Source organism: Protomyctophum bolini (assembly GCF_963924005.1).
Source record: "Protomyctophum bolini genome assembly, chromosome: 15".
NCBI lineage: Eukaryota > Metazoa > Chordata > Actinopteri > Myctophiformes > Myctophidae > Protomyctophum > Protomyctophum bolini.
Window position 1 is genome coordinate 39,470,575 of NC_137876.1, and position 10,429 is coordinate 39,481,003.

General features: G+C 43.5%; 1 protein-coding gene across 1 annotated transcript; it reads left to right on the plus strand.

The window, feature by feature from the left end:
- Positions 1–2,632: 2,632 nt before the first annotated feature.
- LOC308329593 (nucleolar and spindle-associated protein 1-like) lies at positions 2,633–4,663 on the plus strand. The gene has a single exon (XM_080783977.1). The coding sequence runs from the start codon at positions 2,772–2,774 to the stop codon at positions 4,086–4,088; it is 1,317 nt and encodes a 438-aa protein (XP_080640103.1). The 5' UTR covers positions 2,633–2,771; the 3' UTR covers positions 4,089–4,663.
- Positions 4,664–10,429: the final 5,766 nt, after the last annotated feature.

A 10,429-nucleotide genomic window follows, 5' to 3' on the forward strand; every position in this document is an offset into this window, starting at 1 on the left:
GTGTTTCTGTGGTAAACAACTGACGTTAGGTCCGCGCACACTGTACGCTGCTATGGCAACCTGTCATCAAATGCTGCTAACGTTGTTCACCACTGTTAGCATGTGTGCTATCAAGCCAAAGCTGAGATAGATATGAAACTACTACTGGCCAAAATGTCATACAAAACACAACACCTAAAATCGGAATGTTATTGTGACCTATTGAGCACAAACAGACCATCATGATTTGCTTGCTGGACCTATAATTAATTTATTTGCATTAAATGTCCACTCGCCCATAGAAATAAAAAGCAAGATGGCTGCGACAGATTGTGAGATAGACGGAGAGAACAGAGCTGGTGACGTGTGAGCCAGGGCAGTGTTGCCAGGTTTGCGAATTGTAAGCGACTTGTAGTGTATGTAAGTAGCGTGGTTTAAAGGGCTTGTTTCTGGCCCTGTTGGGGCAACAGCATACTCGGGGGTGTGGGTGATTGGGCCGATAATGTTAGTATTAAACAAATGCATTTCCGGCATGAGTGTGGAAGGGAGCCAGTGTTAGTGCCAATGCAAAGATTATTGTTTGAGGGCTTGTGGTCTGCGTGGGCGTCGGCCGCGTTGAGGAGATCGCTTACACACACTGCGAAGGGTAAGTGTGTGACGTCACTGCCCGTGTGACTGTGTGTGAGTGTGCATGAGTGTAGTGTGTAAGATGGTGTTGTGGGCGTTGCAGTAGCGACGTAGCTGTTCGTGGCTTTGGTGTTCTTCCTTGGTTTTCTTTCAACTTTTGGGTACCACTTTACAAATATAAAATAGATAACATTTTTTACATCGAAAGCCCACTCTTCCTGTTCGTGGGCTTTTCGATGTAAAAATGTTATATGTTATATCCAAAGGCGGGGTTGGCGAAAGTGCCTTTCTGTGTGGAGTTTGCATGTTCTCCCCGTGTCCCCTAGGGTAGGTACCCTCACAAAAACATGCAGTAATCCTGGTCTCTAAACTGCCTCCCCCTGGCCAGCCAGGGCGCCTGATGGAGGGGAAAGGAACTGGTTGGAATAACGTGTTCCTTCCACACGCTACGTCCAACCAGGGAAATACTCTCCCATGTCAGGTGTAAAGGAGCAACTTGGACACTCAAGCATGAAGGAAGCATGAGTTAAGTCCGTCGCTCTCCCCAGGTTGACGGAGGGTGTGTAGAGCCCAGGATCACATTAGATGATCGACACAGGGGTGAAAAATGGGTTACAAAATCGTGGGATAAAATATATATATAAAATAAAATGTTATATATGTTATACAAGTTTATGTTAGTAATGTTGAGTACGTTTTCTACGTAGGTGAGTCTATATGGAAACATTATTCTGGTAGTGTTGGGCATGTTAAATAACATACCAAAATGACTGTCTCAAATGGGGGGGGGGGGGGGGGGTTGCAAAGTAATTCAACTGCTTCTGTGTAGTTTCACACTTTGAATCACGCGTTCGTATTATGGGAGAACGTGAACTGAACGTACAGCATTTCCACATTTTGAACGTTGTTGTGAACGCGTTCATTCTGGGTGTTTGTGAACGCAGCTTTTCACGTTCATAACACCGTTCAAGTCTTCAAGAGGGTGCCAGATTTCAATAGAGCCTTCCATTCGAAAACCCTGCTAAAAAAACCACCCAACCTGGCAACCGCACAGCGACTGCCTGTCACCCGTGTCGCAGTCGCACAGTCGCACTAACAAATGCGTCATCACAACAAATAAGTTAGGCAGCATGGAGTCAACGGAAGAAGAGCCGGAGGACCGCTCACGTTCAGATTCAGAATATGGTCATTTGAAAGAATTCGTGACAAAACTCAGTACTGACCCAGACGGTAAAAAGCAGTTTTTAACAGCTTAAGCCCCTCTATCATAAACCGTTCCATATCCTCTGGTTGTGTGCCCAATTCTTTCAAACATGCAATCATTCAACCTCTCCTGAAAAAACCAAGCCTTGATCCACTAACCCATAGCAATTACAGACCCATCTCCAAACTCCCGTTTATCTCTAAAGTTCTGGGAAAAGTCGTCTGTAAACAACTTCTACAGTTTCTTAATAACAATAATATTTTTGATAAGTTTCAGTCTGGTTTCCGTCAGAAACACAGTACGGAAACTGCGCTTCTTAAAGTCTCAAGTGATATTCTCATGAAAGCCGATGCCGGTGAGTGCTCGGTGCTGCTCTTACTCGATTTAAGTGCTGCTTTTGATACAATTGACCACTCCATCCTTCTTGGCAGGCTCAAGCAGTGGGTAGGTCTAAGTGGTTTGGCCTTGGAATGGTTCTCGTCCTATCTGTCAGATAGAAGTGTGTCTGTTGCTGTCGACAGCTATGTTTCCTCCTCAGCTCCTCTGACCTGTGGGGTCCCCCAGGGCTCCATCTTAGGACCAATCCTGTTTCCCTTTATTTGTTACCACTTGGTGCGCTTATAAATAGTTTTGAAGGTGTTTGTTACGCCGATGATACCCAACTTTATTTTTCCTTTAAGCAAAATGACATAAACAAACTATATCCTGCGTGATTGCTTAACTGCAATAAATAACTGGATGGCACTTAATTTTCTTCAACTGAATGCCAATAAAACAGATTAGAGAGGGTTTTTTTAACCGTCGGCGTCAACTCAAGGCGGTTGTAACAGGATAATGAGGATATTGTGTGCGTGAGTGTCTGACTGTGTGACTGAGAGCTGCATAACCGAGTGTTTGGGGAACGTATGAGAGAAACAAACAACGTTGTCTTCGAAATTACATCAACTATCGGGGGGGGAAAATGGATTTTGACTCCATGAAGTATGTGGAGCTGCGATGTCTTGCAAAAGAACTTGGGATTAAAGCCTACAACAAGATGAAGGCGGAGAAGCTGCTTATGGCGATCAAACGGCATTACCAACAAGAGGAGAGCGTTCAGGAGACTGAGAGAAATGTGGATCCTCAAGTGGACATAAACGAAAGCCAACCTCTTGTCCAAGATGATAACGCAGTAACTGATGAGCCAGTCTTCAACCCAATATCATTTGTGACCAAGCGTGGCAAGGGAAAGAAATCCAAGAGAAACATCTCTGAGACAGAACTTCCAGCATCCAAGGAAAATGAAGTTCCTGAAGCTGGTGCAGGGAGTGCCAAAAGGAAGCGGTATTCACCCACTGGTGGTTCTGGTGCGATTGTCCCCACTGAGATAAGTGATATTGGTGTAAATGAACAACAGCCTCATCTTGCAGATGAAATCCCAGTGGGTGGTGTCACAGACAATGGCCCAAAAGCAAGGAAAGCTGGTAAAATCCCACGCCATGAAGGACTCTTGAATAAGTCTAAGGCCTTGAAGCCGGCTACACCCAACTTCAAAAAACTACACGAGGCACATTTTAAAAAGATGGAGTCCATTGACTCCTACGTCGAGAGGAAGCAGAAGCAGATGGAAACTTACAGTAATTCAGTGAAAGACCTTAAGAAGCCACCCCCATGCCGTGCTTCCTTGTTCAGCCCTGCACTGAGCAAACCAGCTGATGACAAATGCAGACAAACCTCAGCCAGTAAACCTGTGCTTAAGAAACCTTCCCAGAAGGACGATGCTCTGTTCAGGCCATCCGTCTTGTCCACTCGCAGGATCAATGTTAGGTTCTCCCAAGCCACACAGGACAATGAACATAAGAGGACCTTGGTGAAGACTCCAGCACGTATGTCAACATGTATCTCCTTGGGCACCCCAGGAAAACGGAACAATGATGGAGGAAAGGTCAACCCAGTAAAGACTAACGTCTCGGCTATGAAGACCCCAGGAACATTTGTTTTCATGGGCAATGTAAGTGTTTCAAACTCCCCTGGAAACAACAAGAAGCCATGCTTTGACCTGAAAGAAAGTCTGGCTCGTCCCCTCGCATACAAGCCCCATAAAGGAAAACTGAAGGCATTTGGAGAGACTGGAGAAAACACAGCAGGAAACGACTTTCAGATCTCTCAATCTCATCAGAAAAAATACAAACAGCACCAGGTCGAAACAAGGGATGACAGGAGAGTGAAGCACGTCAAAGACAGAAAACAGAAGAAGGAAGACATTCTTGGAGCCAGGAGGGGCCTTGTAATGTCTTAACCTTGGCAGTCCAGTTTTGAAAATACATTTCAAATGGTTAAGGTTAAGGTTGTTTTGTACATGCAATGTATTGTTTTTTTTACTGTAGATTGTTACCATTGTACTTTTAAGTACTGAGATTCTTCTGTTATGGTTTATATTTTGAATGCAGCTTAATCATTTTAACGGTTTCATTCTGCCACTGTTTCCAGTTCCAGTTTCAGTTTTCAGTTACAATACATTTATGTGCATATCCATTTTCATGTACAGTGGCTTAGCAACAAAACATGCTCATTGTAAAGGAGGGGAGATGGCAACATGTCAGAGAGAGAGGGGGGTAGAGCAGTGAGTCGCTTTGTTCAACACCAATTGCTGTTATTACGCATCCGCCTCCCCGTTTCTCTGGCATGCGTGATAGGCGGTGCTGAAGCGGATCGCCAAGCAAGCGCTAAAATAGTTTGCTAATGCTATTGCCATTTAATGCAGTCTATTTGCGCTACATTGGGTGGTTATAGGTTATAATATATGCAGTACAACAGCAACTGGTGTTGAAAGAAAGTGACTCGTGGTAGAGCGTGATCTTAGTGTAGCCCTGCTGTGGGTCATAACTTGTAAAATAAAATATCACCAACCTGCAAGAGCTGTTTCGACATCGACTCATTTATCCCTGCGTAAGATCCACTATACCCGGTGCCTCAGTGGCCTTTGGAACTTTATTGTTGTTGACAAATAGCCACTACATAAAGTAAAAACTTGCCCTTATTGAAGTGGACATTTTATTGTTTGGATTTTGCACTGGATTTTAAAGACACGTCAGAGAATGGAGGAGCAGCGACTTAATGGACATTGTCGCACAAAACTACCCAGAAACATTGGTATGTGAAAATAGTATACACTCAGTCGGCTTTATTGGAAAAAAGCTTAACTATTGGAGTGGCTGAGTTTGTTGTTTCACTACCGCAGAGCAGATCGTGAGTTGGATTTTGATGCATGTTTGATTGTGCAATTAGAAACATTCATTCATAAATCTCCGATCTTAAAGGTTGTGTGAAGTTCAGACTACAGTAAACCAGACAATATAGTGTGTTGAGAAAAAGACACAATGTCACAGATACATTTAAAAGACAATGTTGAGACTCAGAATGAGGCTCATAGTGTGGTTTCTGATGATATCAGGCCAGAGGACAGCGTGTCAAACATTTCATGTCCAAAGGATAATCAAACCAGAACACACTCTCGTGTATCCAAAGCATCATTCACCTCATATGCAAGGATAAAGGCAGAGGCTGATAAAGCAGAACTCTTGGAGCGCATTCATGCGTTAAAAAGGAAACATCAGTTGGAAGCAAAGGAGGAGGAATTAAGAAAGGAAAAGGAACAGTTTGCTCTAGAGACTGAGCTAGCTGCAACCAATGCTAAAATCAATGTTCTGGAACTCAATTCAAGATGTGGATCCAAAAGAGCGGATGGAATGAACTCATATCTGGAAAGGAACCAGGGCCAGGCTCAGAGGATAAGCCAACTTAATCCACAAACTGGTCAATTTGTCCTACAGGGAAATGACAAAAACAACAAGTTGAGTGAATCTACACCTGAGGCCCTGTCTGTGTCTGCCAGGCCTAAAGAAACGTCACAGACCGTCAGACCTAAACAGGTGACTGTAACACAGACTGACCTCAGACCAGCAACAGCTGGAGCACAAACACAAGTGGTTCTACAGACTGGAGGTGATTCCTCTTTGAATATGTCATGCAACAATAGCACAGAGAATAATATTGTGAAGATCATGCAAAGGCAGAATGAAATCACTGCATTATTGGTTCAGCAAACTTTAGCATCCTCTCTGCCAAGGAGAGAGATAACTGTGTTTGAGGGTGACCCTCTTGAATTTCATTCCTTTATTAGAGCCTTTGAAAGTTGTGTCGAGGCAAAAACTGACAACTCCAGTGATCGACTACATTATTTGGAGCAGTACACCATGGGTGAGCCAAAGGAATTGGTAAAGAGTTGTCAGCAGCTACCACCTGCACAAGGATACCAAATGGCCAAATCCCTTCTTGATGAACATTTTGGCAATGAGTACAAAATTACTTGTGCATACATGGACAAAATTCACAACTGGCCTCTCATTAAAACAGAGGATGTCAAAGCTCTGCAATCATATTCTCTTTTCCTCCGAGAATGTTGTCATTTAACATATCAAATCATGCGCATGGAGTTAGACACACCATTCAATCTCAGAAACATTGTGATGAAACTTCCTTACAAGTTAAGAGAAAAATGGAGAGAGGTTGCATGTGATTGTCAGGAGAAAAGAGGTTGCAGAGCAGTGTTCAGTGACCTTGTGAACTTTGTTGAGAGAGAAGTCAAAATAGCCTCTGATCCAATTTTTGGAAATATCCAAGATTTGCAACCTACCAGATGTAGTAAAACCTCCACTGTAAGTGACTCAAGACAAAGGAAACGGGAAAGCACTTTTGCCACTAGTGTCACAACAGTGAAGGAAGCAAATATTTACATGGATAAAAAGTTCCCTTCTGTTGAAAGCAACCTCAAATGTTGTTTATTTTGCCAACAAAACACTCATTCATTGAATACATGCTCACAGTTTAAGTCAAAGATGCATCGGGACAAGATAAGTTTCATAAAGGAAAATGGAATTTGTTTTGGTTGCTTAAAAGTTGGGCACACAAGCTCCACATGTTGGAGTCGTTTGGATTGCAGCGTGTGTCACCAGAAGCATCCCTCTGTCCTGCACATTGAGCAGAAGGGTATAGGTACATCCTTCAATGAAACTGTGAGCCCTCCACTGAGTGTAACACCTGAACAGCCTGAGACATGTGGTCACATTGGGGCCGGTGATGAGGACAGTTCAGTTTTCTCCATTGTAGCAGTTCAGGTGAAAAGTCAGACGAATAACAAAGTTGTGCACACACATGCACTTTTAGATCCTGGGAGTTCCAGTACCTTTTGCACTGTTCACCTGGCAGAGAAACTCGGCCTAAGTGGCAGGCCAGCCAGCATTTTATTGCAGACAATGGGTCAAAAGAAGATTGTGAGCACCACCTTATTGTCTGACTTGAAAGTGTCTGGCATGGACACAAATTATTTCATTGAACTGCCTAACGTTTTAACTCAACAGACTATGCCAGTGTCGAGGGTGAACATTCCACGGCAAGAGGATGTTGAAAAATGGTCCTACTTGAGGAAAATAAAACTTCATGACGTGGATGCAGATGTTGATTTGCTCATTGGATCAAATGCAGCAAAAGTGATTGAACCCGTGGAGCTGATCAACAGTCAAGGTCAAGGACCCTATGCAGTCCGAACAAGAGTCGGCTGGGTAATTAATGGACTTCTTCGTAGTGGAGACAACGCAGTGAAGACTGGCTGCTCTGTTGTCACAAATAATAGGGTTTCTGTGGAACATCTGGAAGACAAGTGCATTGATGCGCCCTTCATAGAACCTGTACAGCATCCCCAAGGCCAGAAGAGGAAAGTAAAGTTTAAGGAATACAACTCTAAAAGACACTCCACTGTGTGCACACATCCTAAATAGACCTGCAGCAAAGAAACTGGGGTCCACTTACATGGACACATGCAAGCAGTACGGCGAGTATGTGACAAAACACTATGGAGAGGCAGTTGTCGTGTTTGATGGATATGAGGGCACATGCACCAAAGATATGACACACCACACCACCGTGACCATCGATGACTACTTGCCTGTTACAATGCAAAAAGACGAGTTCCTTGCAAACAACAAGAACAAGCAGCAGTTCATCAATATGTTCAGTCGTGCACCTACAGTCAAAGAACTGTCAGACATATCATGCCCCAGGAGATGCTGATCTCCTCATAGTAGAAAAAGCAGTGGAGCCTGCAACCACAACAACTACTGTGGTCATTGGTGATGACACAGATCTGCTCATCCTCCTCATCTAGCATGCTGACCTCAAGTCACACAACCTCATCTTCAAACCTGAGCCAAAAAAGAGCATGAAGAAGCCACATGTCTGGAACAACAAATCTCTGAAACAGCAGCTGGGTCCCAGTGTGTGCAATAACATTCTCTTCATCCACACAGTAGCTGGGTGTGACACTACCTCCCGGCTTTATGGCATTGGAAAAGCAGCTCCCCTCAAAAAAATCACAACCATCAATGACTTCCGTGAGCAAGCTACAGTGTTTGACAAACAGTCAGCTTCAACAGTAGAGGTTGTTTCAGCAGGAGAGAAGGCTTTGGTTTGGCTGTACAATGGGAAGTCTGGGGAGGGTCTTGACTCATTAAGATACAAGCGCTTTTGTGAGAAGGTGGCTACTAGCACATCTCATGTAAAGCCAGAGAGTCTGCCACCTACAGCTGCAGCAGCAAAGTATCACAGTCTCCGTGTGTACTACCAAGTGCAGCAGTGGAAGGGAACTGCATGTGAGCTCCTGCCGCAAGAATGGGGATGGGAAGAGAATGATGGGGGGCTTGTCCCTGTCCAGACGGACATACCTCCAGCTCCACAGGAACTGCTACAGGTCATCAGATGTACCTGCAAGACAGACTGCAGCAGCCTGAGGTGCACTTGCAAGAAGCATGGCATTGACTGCTCTGTTGCATGTGCAAACTGCAAAGACACAGGGTGTGCAAACACATGTCTTGTTGAAAGTGATGATGATGAAGATGATGAAGAATAGTGTAAATATAATGACAACATTGCTTTTATAACTTTAAAGTTTTGTAATGTCCAATATGCATGTATTTTACCTTTCATTGCATTCATAAACCATATTTCCGATTTTCCCTTGTGTGAAGATTGTCCCTTTTTTCTCACAAAATGCCTATAATATTAAGAATTTCCTTAACAACATATTGATGAAACAAAAAAAGTGGAAAGAGTTTGTGTTGCAATTTGTTTGAGGTTGACCCCCTTTTTTTCTTAGATTGCCTGTACTATAGGGTTGAGATTTAGATAAGGTTTTTGGTTAGGCAGTTAGAGGGGAGGGTCAATTTAACTTGACTTGTTTGGGGCATTTATTTTTTTAAATGCACTTCGTTCTTTTGCTTCCGTTGGCGTTGAGTTGTTTGTTTTGTTTGGTTTGGTTTTGCGATGGAGGTGCCTGATTTTGTTTCTCATCCGTCAGAGGAGGGCTTGGCTTCCTTTAACAAGGACCAATTGTTGTCAGTTGCAGAGCATTACTAAAGTAGTTATTGTTATTGGAAAAGCGAGTTGTAGTGTGTGTAGTTGCGTTGGTCCAAAGCAAACTTCAATTGAAATAAAATAAATGGTTTTTCATTTTCAGGTCATTAACGCTTTTCATGAGACAAAAATAAATGTAAAATGCAATTTATAGCCTATTATAAAATCCCAGGTTGATATAATACACAATCCTCTGTGATCACCAACTCACCAGAACATCTCACATTAAAAACGTTTGGATTGTCATAAGCTGTGTGATGCTAACGCGCTAACACCGTTAGCATGGTCTGTCTTGGTCAAATAAAAAACGGGCAATCAAGACACACAAGGTTACATGAGTTTATAATGTTACATCGTGTGTTTCTGTGGTAAACAACTGACGTTAGGTCCGCGCACACTGTACGCTGCTATGGCAACCTGTCATCAAATGCTGCTAACGTTGTTCACCACTGTTAGCATGTGTGCTATCAAGCCAAAGCTGAGATAGATATGAAACTACTACTGGCCAAAATGTCATACAAAACACAACACCTAAAATCGGAATGTTATTGTGACCTATTGAGCACAAACAGACCATCATGATTTGCTTGCTGGACCTATAATTAATTTATTTGCATTAAATGTCCACTCGCCCATAGAAATAAAAAGCAAGATGGCTGCGACAGATTGTGAGATAGACGGAGAGAACAGAGCTGGTGACGTGTGAGCCAGGGCAGTGTTGCCAGGTTTGCGAATTGTAAGCGACTTGTAGTGTATGTAAGTAGCGTGGTTTAAAGGGCTTGTTTCTGGCCCTGTTGGGGCAACAGCATACTCGGGGGTGTGGGTGATTGGGCCGATAATGTTAGTATTAAACAAATGCATTTCCGGCATGAGTGTGGAAGGGAGCCAGTGTTAGTGCCAATGCAAAGATTATTGTTTGAGGGCTTGTGGTCTGCGTGGGCGTCGGCCGCGTTGAGGAGATCGCTTACACACACTGCGAAGGGTAAGTGTGTGACGTCACTGCCCGTGTGACTGTGTGTGAGTGTGCATGAGTGTAGTGTGTAAGATGGTGTTGTGGGCGTTGCAGTAGCGACGTAGCTGTTCGTGGCTTTGGTGTTCTTCCTTGGTTTTCTTTCAACTTTTGGGTACCACTTTACAAATATAAAATAGATAACATTTTTTACATCGAAAGCC